The sequence below is a fragment of the Gopherus evgoodei genome, chromosome 12, assembly GCF_007399415.2.
Source record: "Gopherus evgoodei ecotype Sinaloan lineage chromosome 12, rGopEvg1_v1.p, whole genome shotgun sequence".
Lineage (NCBI taxonomy): Eukaryota > Metazoa > Chordata > Testudines > Testudinidae > Gopherus > Gopherus evgoodei.
Window position 1 is genome coordinate 24191158 of NC_044333.1, and position 16311 is coordinate 24207468.

The following is a 16311-nucleotide window of genomic DNA, read 5'->3' on the forward strand; positions in this document are numbered from 1 at the left end:
GCCCCAGCGGTCCCTGCTCTGCCTACAGCCCAGGTGCCCCTGAGGTGACTACGGGGCCGCCGCCACTGGGAGCTAAGGGCGGCCGCGCGTCTCCGGCCCGGCCGCCGCAGCTGCACAGCGAGCGCGTCACGTGGGCGGCGGCGGCGCTGCGCCGTGTCCCTTCCACCTGCCCGGAGCGGCGGCGCGCGGGCCGGCCATGGGGCTGCGCCAGGGGCAGGCAGCGCGGGATGCTCCGGCGCCTCCACCAGCCCCCCGGGCGGCAGGGGCGCCCCGGGGCTGCAGCGCTGCTGGCGCGGCGGGCTCGGCGTAGGGGGGAGGCGGGCGCGGAGAGCCCGGCCGGAGCAGCAGCGAATTCCCCCCCGGCGAAGGGCAGGCGGCGGGGACCCGCCATGGAGAAGGCGGCGGGCGCGGAGCTCCGGCAGGGCACCCTGGTGCCGCTCACCGCCATCTGCCTGGGTAAGTGCAGCACCCCCCCGAGCCGCCGCCGGGAGCCGGGGCGCTAGTGCGGGCCCGGGGCGGCTGCGGGACAGACCGACCGACAGACGGACGCTGGGTGGATGGGAGCGGGAGTGTCACGGACACGCTGGGCACAGCCGGACGGACACGCTGGGCACGGCCACGCGTCCTGGGCACACTCTGGGTATGGACAGACACCCTGGCCACAGATGGACACATGGGCATCCTGATCACGGGTGGGAACTCATTCGGGCACATGGGCCGCATGGAAACGGACGGGCATCTTGGGCACATGGGCACCCTGGCCACGGATGGGCACCGTGGGCATCTTGGACACATGGGCACCATGGCCACGGATGGGCACTTTGGTCACTGGCAGGTAGCCCTATGGAAACCCTGGGCACTCTGTGCACTGGCAGGGAGCCTTATTGGTGTTCTGGGCATTGACAGACATGGAGGCAGCTGGGGCCCTGGCAGAAAGCTATGCCCACAGCTTGAGCATGGAAGCATATTGGCCACCTCTGGGCTCACAGGGCACAGATGGACATGTAGACACAGGTGGACACATGGCCGACCATGCATGCCCCCTGGGCATGGGCAGACATGGATGAATACATTGGGCAGGGACAGACAGACAAGCTGGTCACAAAATATACAGCTGCTGGACACACTGGGCACAGTGACAGCACAAGCTTATGTACTTTGCTTGTGCAAGGAGACTGCAGACTGAAATGGGATCAGCTCTGCCTGCTGTGGGGAATGACAATGTCTCCTAGAGCTGGGGTCAGGTATGCCTAGGAGAGTGACTTGTGTGGCTGCATTTGTTCTCAGTTGTGTTCTCTGTTTCTGCATAGATTTTTGTAAACAGTTATCAGTCTTGCGGTAGCTAGAGGTTGTTTATTGGAAGTTAGCAGCATCATAACTGTGTAAGCAAGGTGGGCGTTTGGGGCTTGTTTATGGTTTACAAATAAGTCAGCATGGTTTCCCTTAACAGCATTTCTTATTGTGTGTGTTCTGTGCTTCACACAAAGTCCAAGAAAAATAGAATATTCTTACAAATGTTACCAATTCTGCTGCCACCACATAAATACACAACACTTTTTTTAACCAGTGTTGAGTGTTATTTATTTTAACATACCTGTACATGTTCAAACTTCATAACAAAATCAGGGCCGGCACTTCCATTTAGCAACCTAGGCAATCGCCTAGGGCGCCAGGATTATTGGGGGATGGCATTTTGCCGGGGCGGCAGTCGGCTCCGGTGGACCTGCTGCAGGCGTGCCTGCGGAGGGTCCGCTGGTACCGTGGCTTCGGTAGACCTGCTGCAGGCGATCCTGCGGCTCCTGTGGACTTCCCGCAGACACGCCTGTGGCAGCTCCACCAGAGTCACGGGACCATCAAACCCTCTGCAGGAATGCCTGCGGCAGGTCCACCGGAACCGCGGGACCATCGAACCCTCCGCAGGAACGCCTGCGGCAGGTCCACCGGAGCCGCAAGACCAGCGCGCGGGGTGGCGAAATGGCCGTGCACCTAGGGCGCCAAAACACTGGCGCTAGTCCTGAACAAAATACATATTATTTGTTGGCTTAAAGGAGAAAGTTCATAATAAATTATAGTTTAGGATACACAGTGCAAAATCTGTGGATCTGTTATAGTTTCTGTTTTAACTATTTCTTCCCAGTGGTTTATAACATCTCTGTAAAATAACTTACACTGCACTGAAACTTGGTGTATAAGGGCACAGATGTTGGATAGATAAATATAAAATCTATATAAAATTTGAGTAGGGTTTTAACTGCAATTCCCCTTGACTTTGAAACCATGATTGCAACCTTACATAATGCTTAGACAGTTTACCCATATTTGGACAATTTCCCCCTTTTTCATAGTCTATACCCTAATCTAAATCTTGTGATACACATTGAAGGTAGCACTTATTCATCAACAGTGCCACAAGGACTCTTGTTCTTTTTGCTGATACAGACTAACACGGCCACTACTCTGAAACCTGTTAAGGTGCCTCTGTGTCTGTCAGTGCCCAGAACGCCATAGGGCTGCCTGCCATGCCCAGGTAACTGACCCCACATTCTGAACTGTTATGATACCTAGATATCTTGGCTTGTATTTGAACTATGGTGGCCTATCAAAATAAAAAGCACTTTGAAAAGGACCTTCTTTGCTAATATAATAAATTAATATTGACTTCCAAGAATACTTAATAGTAAATAATACTAATTATAAAAATGCATTGTACAAACCCCTATGCTATGTACTTAGACATCTAGTTTGAGCTGCCATCCATACTGCCCTGGCCACACTGCTATTTTTAGTGCAGTAGCTGGAGCAGAGCTGCCAAATGAATGTCCACTCCAGCTGGGAATCGCACCTTCCAGCTGCTATGTAGTCATATACCCATGATTACCACTTACAGATTAACTTTAAATTAAATGATAATCAACTTCTGTAGAAGGTATTTTTGGTTTTGTACCAGAGGTGCAAAGTTTATTGGTGTCAAAGCAGAAGTTGACAAGAGCTATTTTGCAACCCAAAGGCCTCATCCTGAAAGGCAGAGCTCAGTGGAAGTTGCAGATGTTCTAAGGTCTAAAGCACAAAAGTGGACTGTACAATAAACTTACTGCATACAGTACAATCCACTTACTGTGGACTAGGAAAACTGTGACTCCTTGTTTTTCCCAGCTCTCCTGTTTCATCCCATGATTCCACTGAACTTTCTATGTGCTATTTTCATTGCAGTTTGTCTTCTATACCCATACCTTTAAGGATTCCAGTGTTGTGGGGAGACCTAAGGGCCAGTACAGATGTGTGTTTTCTTCTGGGCCTCTAGCATTTGTGAGAGCATGGAAACTTGCACAACTAGGACCTAACAGAAGGCAGTTTGATTTGCTATAGTCCCATCAGTGAGAAAGGAAAGGACATGGGAAGCCATGGACTGATTCTCCATCTGGGGAAGGTAAAATAAAACTCGAACTGCAGTTCAGTCCAAGGCCCTATTTACAATGCTGACTTAATTTGAAATGAAAGACAAGCACTCGGAACTCTTGGTCTCAGCCGCCAGAATCCTTTCTAGCTTTCAGCAGCCTGGGAAAGTAGGCACTCCCTTCTTTTTGGATAGCCTTTGCTAGAAACCTAGGTCTTCTGCTAGGTCCTATCCAAGGGCCTTCCTTCAAAAATTTATCTTAATCCCCATCTTTGAAGACCAACCTAGAAAAGCATTTTATAGTGTCTCCGGCAGGCAGTCACATGATACTGAGTCAGCTGAACCATCTCCATCGTGTGTGCTATCTGCAGATTACAACTCCCAGAAACACCTAGTCTTAAAAGGGTATGATCTCAAAGGGCATAGCCCCAGACCTCAAAGGTACTTAGGTTCCTACCTTCCATTGATTTCAGTGGAAATTAGAAGCCTTAGTACCTTTGAGAATCTAGGTATATCCCAGTAACAGACATGCTTATGTGCCAGTGGTCTGTTATCATCTGGAATGTTAGGTAGAGTCAGGATGTCTGTATGGAAACTTACTGTTTGTCACTAAGTAGTCTGAACTAAGCCTCTGAGTCTGAGCTTTTTCCTGAAATTGGCATTGAGTCAGTCGCTGCCCACTCAATTATAGCGTATCTTCAACTTGCCACTAAAGTCTCTGCTCCTTTCCCAACCGAGCCTATTAGTTTCTCTCTGCTTTGTAGACTAGCTCCCTTATGAAAAGCATAGAGGTACTCTGACCTAGGAAGACCAAGACAATCTGAAAAAGGTTGTGTGATGTGGGGAGAAGAACTGATCAGTGGATGGCGCTGGCAGATGTGATTAGATAGGAATATGTCTGAGCGAGAGCTGGCTGGGAAGAGCCAGATCGAGTGGCGTGTTGAAGCAGAGCATCAGTGAGCTTTAATACAGTATTAGAGCTGCCCTAAGATATACTTACCAACATATCATGAGTAAGCTAACACTGTGAAACTAATGAATTAATTACACAGCATTACATGTTACTATGTGTCAATTACATAGTAAAATTGATGCTATTAAAGTAGTTTGAAGATAGTGTTAATAATGCTTATTAATACAAATCTGCACCTCTATTTCTAACACAGAATGCACAAACATCGCTACTCAATTGCCCTCCTGCCCCCATATTTTATTACAATATGCAATCCTTTTTAGCCATTTAGAAATTACAGAAGATCATGTTACTGCTTCAGTTCTTCACTCCGTTTGCCACCAACCTTCTCCTGGCTGTGTTCATCGTAATATCACCAATTCAACAACTGCAGATTTGTGTGATCAGTAGTCTGTTAGGGCCACTTGCTATCTTCAGTTGTTAGGGATCTCTCCCTTGAGGTGGTGAGTGATTAGCTGAGGTCAGTGAGGGTCTATTTAGCTTTTGGACTTTTGATTGCAAGGAAGAAACGTATTCCAATCAGTGCCAACCACGGTGGTCTTTTAATGTGGATTCCTGTCCACAAAAATACCTACTGTTTGACACAGGGCATTGAATTGCTGTTATACTGGGATAAGTTTCAGTGGTGACCAGAACTGGATTTGAACTGGCAACTAAGGGTATGTCTAGAGTGCAATTAGACACCTGCAGCTGGCCCAAACCAACTGACTTGGGCTTATGGGGGTTGGGCTGTCGGGCTGTTTTATTGGAGTATAGACTTCTGGCATTGGGTCCCAGCTCAGCCCGGAAGTCTATGCTCCAGTGAAACAGTCCCACAGCCTGACCTCTGGTAGCCTGAGTCAGCTGACACTGGCAAACTGCAGGTTTTTATATGCAGTGTAGACATACCCTTAGCAGCATATCCCATTCTCTGGATTTTCCAGTCCCCTGTGATAGGTACTTAATATTTCTGTTATGCTAGTTTTAATTCTATTATAAGCTCTTCTGAGCAAGGACCATCTTTTTATTCTGTATTTGTATAGCACCTAGCACGGTGTGGCCCTGCTCCACGGCTCGGATCCTAGGTGCTGCCGCAGTACAAATAATAATAATTAGGCGCAGTATCCCACGTGACTATCAGAGGAGAAGGGAATCAGGCCTGCTCTTCCTGGTGTTCTTTTTACACTTTTGTTTCTGATCATATCTAAATTATTTTTCAGTGTTTCTAATGCACTTGTCACCAGAGTATCTGGATGCTGTGCATGGATTATAGAAAACTGTCCAAAAGGGTAGTCAGGAGTAGTGAAACTGCCTTATTCATGAGGCAGGTGCTTCATTTACTTCCATGTCAGTCTGTTGCTGTATCCCTTGCTAGAGACCTTCTGGTAATGACTGTTCTAGTGAATCACTCTTTCCGAGGCTGTATTCTGAAACATTTCCTCCTGAAGTGAGACTTTGGAAAATGAAGATTGTTTGGGGAGTAATTTGGTGGTGGCAGGTATCTCCATATCCCTCATGATTAGCACTCATCTCGTTAAAAAAAAAAACACAAAACCCTCCATTTAATGGCGTTGAATAAGTCAAACTGGGTGCGTTGGCTTTTGCAGCTTCTGCAGAGTGACATTTGTTGAAAAGGAGTAAACTTTGCTATACATAGTTGGGCCAAACTTAAAATTAATAATCATAATAATTAATTTCCAAAATTGAAATGGGTGAAGTGACGAACTCTTATCATACATGTTTTAGTGTAATTGTACTTCCTCCTCCCCCAATAAATAACCAGTAGAAGATAACTTAAAGTAGATTGGCAATGGATTTTCTTCATAGCACAGTTGACAGACATTCAGCTAACATTCTATTTTCTGGATAGCAGAAGAATAGCAGATTATGTGAACTTTCACCACGGATAAGCAAAGTTCTTGTTTGAAGAATGCAGCACATATGAATGCAGTATCACCACAGATGCTTAGAGTAAATTATTAACTGCCACTTCAAGCCAATGGACTCTGTAATGAATACTGTTTTTTTGTATCTTACGCAGTGAATCTGTTCTTAACTGGGAAAATAGAAAGTGCTGTTACCTCATTAGGTAAGACACATTTATCTTATTTCCTCTAACCATTTGAGTTTCTTCTTATTTTGATGATGATGCTGCCATGTCCCCCCTGCACATAAAGCTGTTGCTGAAACTGGATGACTTTATCAGAGAAGAAGTTTAATAATGGATTTTTAGAAAGTTCTCTGTTTTTACATTTTAAATCTCTATGTGAGTGTAATATTTCACCAAAATCAACACTGCTGTCCTAGACAAAACAGTTAGCCTTAGGTAATGTTCACAAATACACATCAATATTTTCAGGGGAAAAAATTCTTAAACAGAGTGAGAAGACAAAAGATTGAGATACTATATTTTATTGGACCAACTTCTGTTGGTGGAAAAGACAAACTTTTGAGTTCCAGAGAGCTCTTCTTCAGGTCTGGGGACGGTAACCAGAGTGGTCAAGCTAAATATAAAGTTGAACACTGCAGTATCCCATCTTGTATGTAGCCTGAACACTGATCCACCAAGAGAAGTTGGTCCAGTGAAAGACATTACCTCACCCACCTTGTCTGTCTCCTATCCTGGGACCAACACAGCTACAACAACACTGCATTTAGGGTGACCGGATGTCCTGATTTTATAGGGACAGTCCTGATATTTGGGGCTTTTTTTAATATGGACACCTATTACACCCCACTCCCGTCCCGATTTTTCACACTTGCTATCTGGTCACCATTGAACAGTGTCATGTTTTTGTAGAAAATGGGAAGCCATGAAATTCATGTCTGTGTGTATTAGGGCTGTCAATCACAGTTAACTCATGCAATTAACTAAAAAATATTAATCATGATTAAAAAAATTAATCACAATTAATTGCAGTTTTAATCGTACTGTTAAACAATAGAATACCAATTGAAAATTTATTAAATATTTTGGATGTTTTTATACATTTTCAAACATATTGATTTCAATTACAACACAAATGTACCGTGCTCAGTTTATATTATTTTATTACAAATATTTGCACTGTAAAAATGATAAAAGAAATAGTATTTTTCAATTCACCTCATACAAATACTGTAGTGCAATCTCTTTATCATGAAAGCACAACTTACAAATGTAGATTTTGTTTGTTTTGTTTTTGAGCGTAGTTATATAACAATGTAAAACATTTACAGGAGATAATGCTGCCTGCTTCTTATTTACAATGTCACCTGAAAGTGAGAACAGACATTTGCATTTCACTTTTGTAGCTGGCATTGCAAGGTATTTACATGCCAGATATGCCCCTTCATGCTTTGGCCGCCATTCCAGAGGACATGCTTCCATGCTGATGACGCTTGTTAAAAAAAATTATGCGTTAATTAAATTTGTGACTAAACTCCTTGGGGAAGAATTGTATGTCTCTTGCTCTGTGTTTTATCCTATTCTGCCATATATTTCACTTTATAGCAGTCTCAGATAGTGACCTAGCATGTTGTTCGTTTTAAGAACCCTTTCTCTGCAGATTTGACAAAATGCAAAGAAGGTACTAATGTGACATTTCTAAAGATAGCTACAGCACTCGACCCAACATTAAGAATCTAAAGTGCCTTCCAAAATCTGAGAGGGATGACATGTGGAGCATGCTTTCAGAAGTCTTAAAAGAGCAACACTCCAATGCAGAAAGTACAGAACCTGAACCAGGAAAAAAAAAATCAGTCTTCTGCTGCTGACATCTGACTCAGATGATGAAAGTAAACATGCATTGATCTGCACTGCTTTGGATTGTTATTGAGCAGAACCCATCATCAGCATGGACGCATGTCCTCTGGAATGGTGGTTGAAGCATAAAGGGACATATGAATCTTTAGCACATCTGGCATGTAAATATCTTGCAATGCCAACTACAACTGTGCCTTGCGAACACCTGTTCTCACTTTCAGGTGAAATTGTGAACAAAAAGCAGGCAGCGTTGTCTCATGCACATGTAAACAAACTTTTGTCTGAGTGATTGACTGAACAAGAAGTAGGACTGATTGGACTTGTAGGCTCTAAAGTTTTACATTGTTTTGTTTTTGAATGCAGTTATTTTTGTACATAACTCTACATTTGTAAGTTCAATTTTCATGATAAAGAGATTGCACAGCAGTACTTGTATTAAGTGAATTGAAAAATACTATGAGGAGTGCTTGTGGCACCTTAGAGACTAACAAGTTTATTTGGACATAAGCTTTCGTGGGCTAGAACCCACTTCATCAAATGCATGGAGTGGAAAATACCAGAGCAGGTATAAATACATGAAAAGATGGGAGTTTCCTTACCAAGTGTGAGGTCAGTCTAATGAGACAATTCAATTAACAGCAGAATGCCAACGGAGGAAAAATAACTTTTGTAGTAGTAATGAGATTGGCCCATTTCAAACAGTTGACAAGAAGGTGTGAGTAACAGTATGGGGGAAATTAGGTTTAGATTTTGTAATGACCCAGCCACTCCCAGTCTTTATTCAAGTCTAATTTGATGCTGTCCAATTTGCAAATTAATTCCAGTTCCGCAGTTTCATATTGGAGACTGTTTTTGAAGTTTTTTTTCTTGAAGAATTGCCACTTTTAGCTCTGTTACTGAGTGACCAGGGAGATTGAAGTGTTCTCCTACTGGTTTTTGAATGTTATAATTCCTGATGTCAGATTTGTGTCCATTTATTCTTTTGCACAGAAACTGTCCAGTTTGGCCAGTGTACATGGCAGAGGGGCATTGCTGCCATATATCACGTTGGTACATGTGCAGATGAATGAGCCCCTGATGGTGTGGCCAATGTGGTTAGGTCCTATGATTGTGCCATTTGAATAGATATGTGGACAGAGTTGGAACTGGGGTTTGTTGCAGGGTTTGGTTCCTGATTGGTGTTTTTGTTGTGTGGTGTGCAGTTGCTGGTGAGTATTTGCTTCAGGTTGGGAGGCTGTCTGTAAGCAAGGACTGGCCTGTCTCCCAAGGTCTGTGAGAGTGAGGGGTCGTCCTTCAGTATAGGTTGTAGATCCTTGATGATGCACTGGAGAGGTTTTAGTTGGAGACTGTAGGTGACGGCTAGTGGTGTTCTGTTACTTTCTTTGTTGGTCCTGTCTTGTAGTAGGTGACTTCTGGGTACACTTTTGGCTCTGTCAGTCTGTTTCTTGACTTCACCAAGTGGGTATTGTAGTTTTAAGAACACTTGATAGAGATCCTGTAGGTGTTTGTCTCTGTCTGAGGGAATGGAGCAAATGCGGTCGTATCTTAGAGCTTGGCTGTACACAATGGATTGTGTGGTGTGGTCTGGATGAAAGCTGGAGGCATGTAGGTAAGAATAGCGGTCAGTAGGTTTCTGGTATAGGGTGGCGTTTATGTGACCATCGCTTATAAGCACTGTAATGTCTAGGAAGTGGACCTCTTGTGTGGACTGAGGTTGATGGTAGGGTGGAAATTGTTGAAATCTGACATCAGGAATTATAACATTCAAAAACTAGTAGGAGAACACTTCAATCACCCTGGTCACTCAGTAACAGACCTAAAAGTGGCAATTCTTCAAGAAAAAAACATCAAAAACTGACTCCAACGTGAAACTGCAGAACTGGAATTAATTTGCAAACTGGACACCATCAAATTAGGTTTGAATAAAGACTGGGAGTGGTTGGGTCATTACTGTTACTCACACCTTCTTGTCAACTGTTTGAAACGGGCCACTCTCATTACTACTACAAAAGTTGTTTTTCCTCCATTGGTATCCTACTGTTAATTGAATTGTCTTATTAGACTGACCTCACACTTGGTAAGGCAACTCCCATCTTTTCATGTATTTATACCTGCTCCGGTATTTTCCACTCCATGTAACTGATGAAGTGGGTTCTAGCCCACGAAAGCTTATGTCCAGATAAATTTGTTAGTCTCTAAGGTGCCACAAGGACTCCTTGTCGTTTTTGCTGATACAGACTAACATGGCTACCACTCTGAAACCTGAAAAATACTATCTTTTATTTTTACAGTGCAAATATTTATAATAAAAATAAATATAAAATGAGCACTGTATACTTTGTATTCTGTGTTGTAATTGAAATAAATATTAGAAAATGTAGAAAACATCCAAAAATATTTATATAAATGGTACTCTGTAATTGTTTAACGTTGCAATTAATCATGTGATTAAGTGCAATTCATTTTTTTAATCACTTGACAGCTCTAGTGCTTATATACACTCTGTCCTTGTTCCAATACAGGAAGATATAGAAATGCTAAGTGGGGGACCCCTAAGCAACCTTAATTCTGCCCCTTTATTCCTGCCATATTGTGCGAGATGGATATGTGTCTGACCAGCATCACAGCTCGTTGATAAGTTAAATCCTGAATACCTTGCCTGTTTGGTCAGGAATCTGGGCAGCTGTGTACTTGAATGTTTCACTTGTGCCTTCAGACTTCTTGAACTAGATCCACGTCTCTTAATTTTCATGGAAGACTCCAGACTTACGATACTTTCTCCTGGCCTCCTGAGCAGCTGCCTGAATCTTTTTGGGAACAGGGAGGCTTAATGGGAAATTAATATGACTGGAGCAACCTGAGACCAAAGAGAATAGGAGTTTGTGAGTGAAACATTTTCCCCGCATTCTGATCATGAGGTGCTTTGAGGGTAGAGAGCCTCTTGGTCACTTGGAAACTGCAACTGTGAAGATGCAGCTCCTGTGATCCCATCTGTTAAGCAGCTGGGCAGGTCATAACAGCACTCCATAGAAAGACAGTCTCATCTGAAGGAGCCAGCAGCCTCAGAGCTCCAGCTGCTCAGGCTTCTATATGAACCTCGGTCCTGTTCTCCTGAGGTCTGGGAACTAGCTTGTCACAGTTATAAACTCCCTCTCTCCCATGACTTTCAGACTTATACAGCTCATTGGAGATTTAACAGGTGATGTAAGTGCAAAGTATTTAGATATTACTGGGCCTGAGAAAAATTAGGAGGCCACTTGTGTTCAGAAGTTTAGTCACGAGCCGCAGGATCCAGTTAGGTATTTTCAGCTTTGTTGTTTTATGCTTGAGATGCAAATAATAATTTCTCCTTATTAGTATAATTTTCTAGTCAATAGCAATATTATTACTTATATGTATTATTATGAGTAACCCTGAGTCCTGTTGTGGGAGACACTATTCAAACACATAGATACGCATAATCCCAGCTCAAAGATCTTATAATCAAAATTTAAATAAGACATAATAAGTGAATGTGACAAACAATAGGAGGAAAAGAGAAGGCGGGAGGATGAAGTAACCATAAGATAACATGGTCAGCTAGTTATTGTACATCTCTTTGCTTTCAAAACAGAACTGGGGCTTGGGAGTGCAATTGCAATGGGAGAAGGTAGTTGGTCTTGTGGATTAGTTTACACACCAGCGGAAGTGTGGGGGGTTTGCAGAACTATTTTTAAATATTTTTGGAACAAAACTGAACTCTAGTCAGCTTTCTGTCTGAATGATTCTTTAGCTTTTGCCCTGTATTCATTACTCTGTGTTGTATGTGCGGTCACAGATTACTCCATTCAGGATTGCACTGCTTCTTGTTGTTTTAGTTTAATTCAAGAGGTCTTGGCATTGCCATTTTAAAAATGGTGTTTCTGGTTAGAAGCTGGCAGAGGTAGATGAGTTTTGTTTCAGGAAGAATGTTGAGATACTGTAGCTCTTAAAGTTTCTAGGCTTGGTTCTGCCTTGGGTTACTTCTGGCAGTGCAACAGGAATGGTGGAAAGTGAATCTAGAGGGGCATTGTAGTGGAATAAGTCACATGTAACTACTTCTGTGCCTGGGTTTTGTAGAGAGGGGAGAGTAGGCCAGTGCAGCTCTAAAATTTATGCTCATGGTGAGGGAGGGTCATAACAAGGGAGGGGCATGGCCACATTCCCAGAGCATTTGAGGATTCATTCTCTGCCAGTTTTATGTTAAAACTGCCCTTCCATGACTGAACCCTCAATGTAAGTCAGTTTTGCAAACACTCCTGCCTTCCCATTTTGTTGAATCTCTTCTGGTTCAGTTGCTTTGGCTGACCCAGGGGTTGCAGTTTGTGTCTTATCTCTGAGAATGTGGGTGGATTGATTCCTCAGTGTATAATGGCTATCACAAACACAAGGGAGAAATTGATAGGCATATGGTACTATGCATTGGAATCTTCCTCATGGACATTTGGTACCAAGGAAAGCACTCTGTGGTGCAGTTTATCTGGCCAGCAGACCTTGTGTCTGTTTACATTCCATTTGATCAGTAATAAGAATCCACTAGGGATTTGATTCAATATTCCATACAGAGGGCATTATGAAGATGGATTTCTGTTTGAGAGAAGCTCTCTGAACCCAGATCTCTCATGGCAAGACTTTCATAAAGAATTTGTATACAGTATTTTTAAAAGATTAAATATTGTTGTCCTAAATATTGATTTTGTTTTTAAATACAGCATTTCTGAAAATAATGTATTGTTATCCAGGGCTTACCATTCTCTTGTGATGTACTGTTCTGGTTGGCTAATCTTAAAGGCAGGAAATGTAGGCTGTACTTGACTTTTAATAGACTCTGTTCTGACTCTTCAGAATTTACCTAAAAGATTGAGGAAAAACAGCTATTGAACAGTAGTTTGAAACAGCTGCCAGTAATGTTACTTATAAGACTTGCAGAGTTGTCCAGAATTTCTTTCTTTCTCCTTTAGAGCTTTTCCTTTTCACTTAGATGTTTTCATAATTTGATAATAGTAACACTGTCACACTAAAGTAAACTTTAAAAAACTTAATACTATAGCATCTGAAGTCTGGATACGTCTTACTTCAAGCCCTGTAAATATACTCATTAATAATCGCCATGTTTCCATCAATCTGTTTCTGAATTAAAGTCCATTCATATAATACTTAAACATCTGTTTATCATCAGTGGATGTTTTGTCTTTGTATGGACTGCGTGATTGGGTCCAAATGTATTAACATCACAATCCCTTCCAAATCATGGAGTTATAATTATATAACTGGACAAGTGGCATATGAAGTGGCTTATTCTACTACTATGCTGTGGAGCTCCTTTTCTCTTTACATTGATATCACTCTCCCTCTTGCTCTGTCTGCTTCCACTCTCTGCCCTTAACTCCCCAGTGATGCCCTTTTAGGTTATCACTCTAACCGAGAAAGCACCGTGAACTTAGTTTTGAACTGAACGCAGACTTAAAAACATTTGATGTGACTGAAATGACTTGTTTTCTGTTTTGTTACCAACATTTAAGGCTTTTAGTAAAAAGGTACTGAGATTTAAAAAAATATATATTTATCATTTATTTTAGCTAAAACACTCTCTATAAAAGCTGAAAGAACAGCCGCTTGGAAACTGCTCACTATGTATAAATAGCTCCCTATTATTTTGCAGCAGAGCCAATGCATAGTGGATAGAGAAGAAAGAGGAGGAGGCAACTAACTAGGAAGGAGACATGGTAATGAGCACTGATGGGAAATGAGGTACATCAAAAGCACATGCCCCTCAAATGAGAGTTGGGTAAACATAATAGTACTTTTTCAGTTTGCCTTAATGTGTCAGTGATTCTCTATCTGTGACACACAAATATTTTTTATGTTAATAGGATATAACAGAAGGATAAGCTTTGATATTAAACTGTTGCCCAATTAGATTAAAAGAACAGGATTACTTGTGGCACCTTAGAGACTAACAAATTTATTTGAGCATAAGCATCCGATGAAGTGGGCTGTAGCCCATGAAAGCTTATAGTCAAATAAATTTATTAGTTTCTAAGGTGCCACAAGTACTTCTGTTCTTTTTGCTGATACAGACTAACATGGCTGCTACTCTGAAACCTGCCCTTTAGATTAGGAATTTTAATAAGAGCAGCGAAGCCCAGACAGAGTGTTCTTGCTCTGTTAGAGGAAGGAAGCCATTATAAGATTACTAGAACCAGTGGATGTTATCAGATAAATTGCCTAAATTGGCAAAGCTTTGTTTCTTTTATGTCCATTTCTGCTACATTCATTTTCAGATGAGTTATTTAGTTAGCATTGTATATAGTTCTTTTAGGGTGTTGCTGATAGCAGTGATGCAGAATTAACTAGAAAAGCACACCTGAAAAACTAAAATCTCATGCTGCATCAAATCTACTGCATGTACTTTCTAATATCGAAAAAGTTTAACTGTTTGAAGCATCTGTTACTCAGGGTCACTCTAGTATGATCACTCTAGATACTGCTCCATCTTAAAATTATGAAAACTGAATATTCTTGAAAGTGCAGTTTTTACTTGATCTTAAAAATACTGATTAATGAGTGAGCATTGTGACATTAGTCACTCAGAGTCACCAGTGTGTCTGTGTGACTGTTTCAAAATCAGGATTGAAATAATTTTGCATGGCCAAGATCTCTGTATCCTATTGTTCCATAGTCATAATGCATAGAGTATCAACAACAGGTGTTAATACAAAACCCAGTAATTAGTGTAAGGATGATAGGAATAGTTGTATTGCTGTTGGTGGATGCCTTAGGACAATAATATATAACCAGTGGTTTTGGTTCCCTGGTCAGTGTGCTGAGAAGCTTTTTTTAAAGGGACCTAATATTTATAAAGTTTTAGTTGCAGCAGTTAGGAGATCTGATCTTTGCAGGCTCAGCCCATATGGTTTTAGTTCTGCCCATGATGCATTTATACAGTGATGATTGTGGAGGAGGAACACATTTACCATTCTAAGTACAATCTGTAACAGTATGTGTAATGAGAGAACTTGAGAGCTATGGTGGGAAAATCTTGTGGATCTTATTTTCATTACAGTTGCATCCACTTCTCAATTTCTGCCGAAGAGCAGTCTCACTGGGAGGGCACTTTGGGACCGCTTTATTTTTAGAAATGTGAGCAGCCAACATTTTCTTGTTATAAAATTAATTGTAGAATTTTTATGTTGCAAAAATGTGTAATTGAAAACTATTAATGTAAGCTAGATGTCTGGGTGTGTTCGCTGTTTACAAGTTGACAGTAAAGTTTTTATATCCTATGCCTCAGGTAAGCTATCTGCCTAATGGTTTTTATATTCATGTGGCCTCCACTTAAAGTACAATACATAGTGCTTACTGCATATTAAACTAGTGTATTAATTTAAAAGTAAATTTTTTTTGGTGGTGGTGGATTTCCAGCAATAATGTTAGCCCATGATTTACAGCATGTTGATGGTATGTTTTGAATGTACATATTCACAAGGAAATCCAAGATTTGCAGCATCCTTTTTCTCCTTGTAAACTTCTAGGCTGTGAGAAGTTAGGCTCCCATCACAAGGTAACACATTCTGCTGTTAAGAGCAAATCATAAAATGCTTATTCTTGATTTGAAAATAGATTTAGAAATATTTTCAGAGCTAACAGAGAATGTTCAGACTAAGTATTAAATTTCACATAGTTTCCCTCCTATACCATATTGAGTATATTTTGAGAAAAACTTTGGCCATTTGTTCTTGGAACATTTCACTTTCCTCTGCCATTGAATTGGATGTTTGCAAATTAGACATATTTGCGGTCCCTAATTTAATAATTGACACTCCCATAGTGTCCTCTATATGAGTATCTGAAAGTACTTTGAAAACACTGGGCTATATTTAGCATTCCTACTCCTGCACCTCTTTCCAGAAACTTCTCATTGACATCAGTAATACTTGCTCAGGATTCCCCAGGAGTTTTGTGGGGTAAAGATTGCTGAATAGGGGCCCATAGCCATTTAAATCTCATAGCATCCTTTGGAGAAGGTAAGTATTATCACATATTTTTACAGAAGAGAAAACCGAAGTGGAGTGATTGAGAACCTGATTTTCTGAAAGTTAAAGACACAAATCTTATTGTAACTGCATTCCTAAGTTGCATGCACACTAACTGTGACTCTATGCAAATAAGTATTTGTATGTGAAAATGGCCATTTAAATG

The 16311-nt window shown here is 41.6% G+C and overlaps 1 protein-coding gene across 1 annotated transcript in view; it reads left to right on the forward strand.

Moving 5' to 3' along the window:
* The first annotated feature begins 369 nt into the window (after window positions 1–369).
* The window catches only part of LRP3 (LDL receptor related protein 3), a 31609-nt gene continuing 15667 nt past the window's right edge, over window positions 370–16311 (forward strand). The window contains exons 1-2 of the mRNA XM_030582204.1: window positions 370–456; window positions 6388–6435. Coding sequence (XP_030438064.1) covers window positions 390–456; window positions 6388–6435 — 115 coding nt within the window. The 5' untranslated portion in view covers window positions 370–389. The remainder of the gene's footprint in view (window positions 457–6387; window positions 6436–16311) is intronic.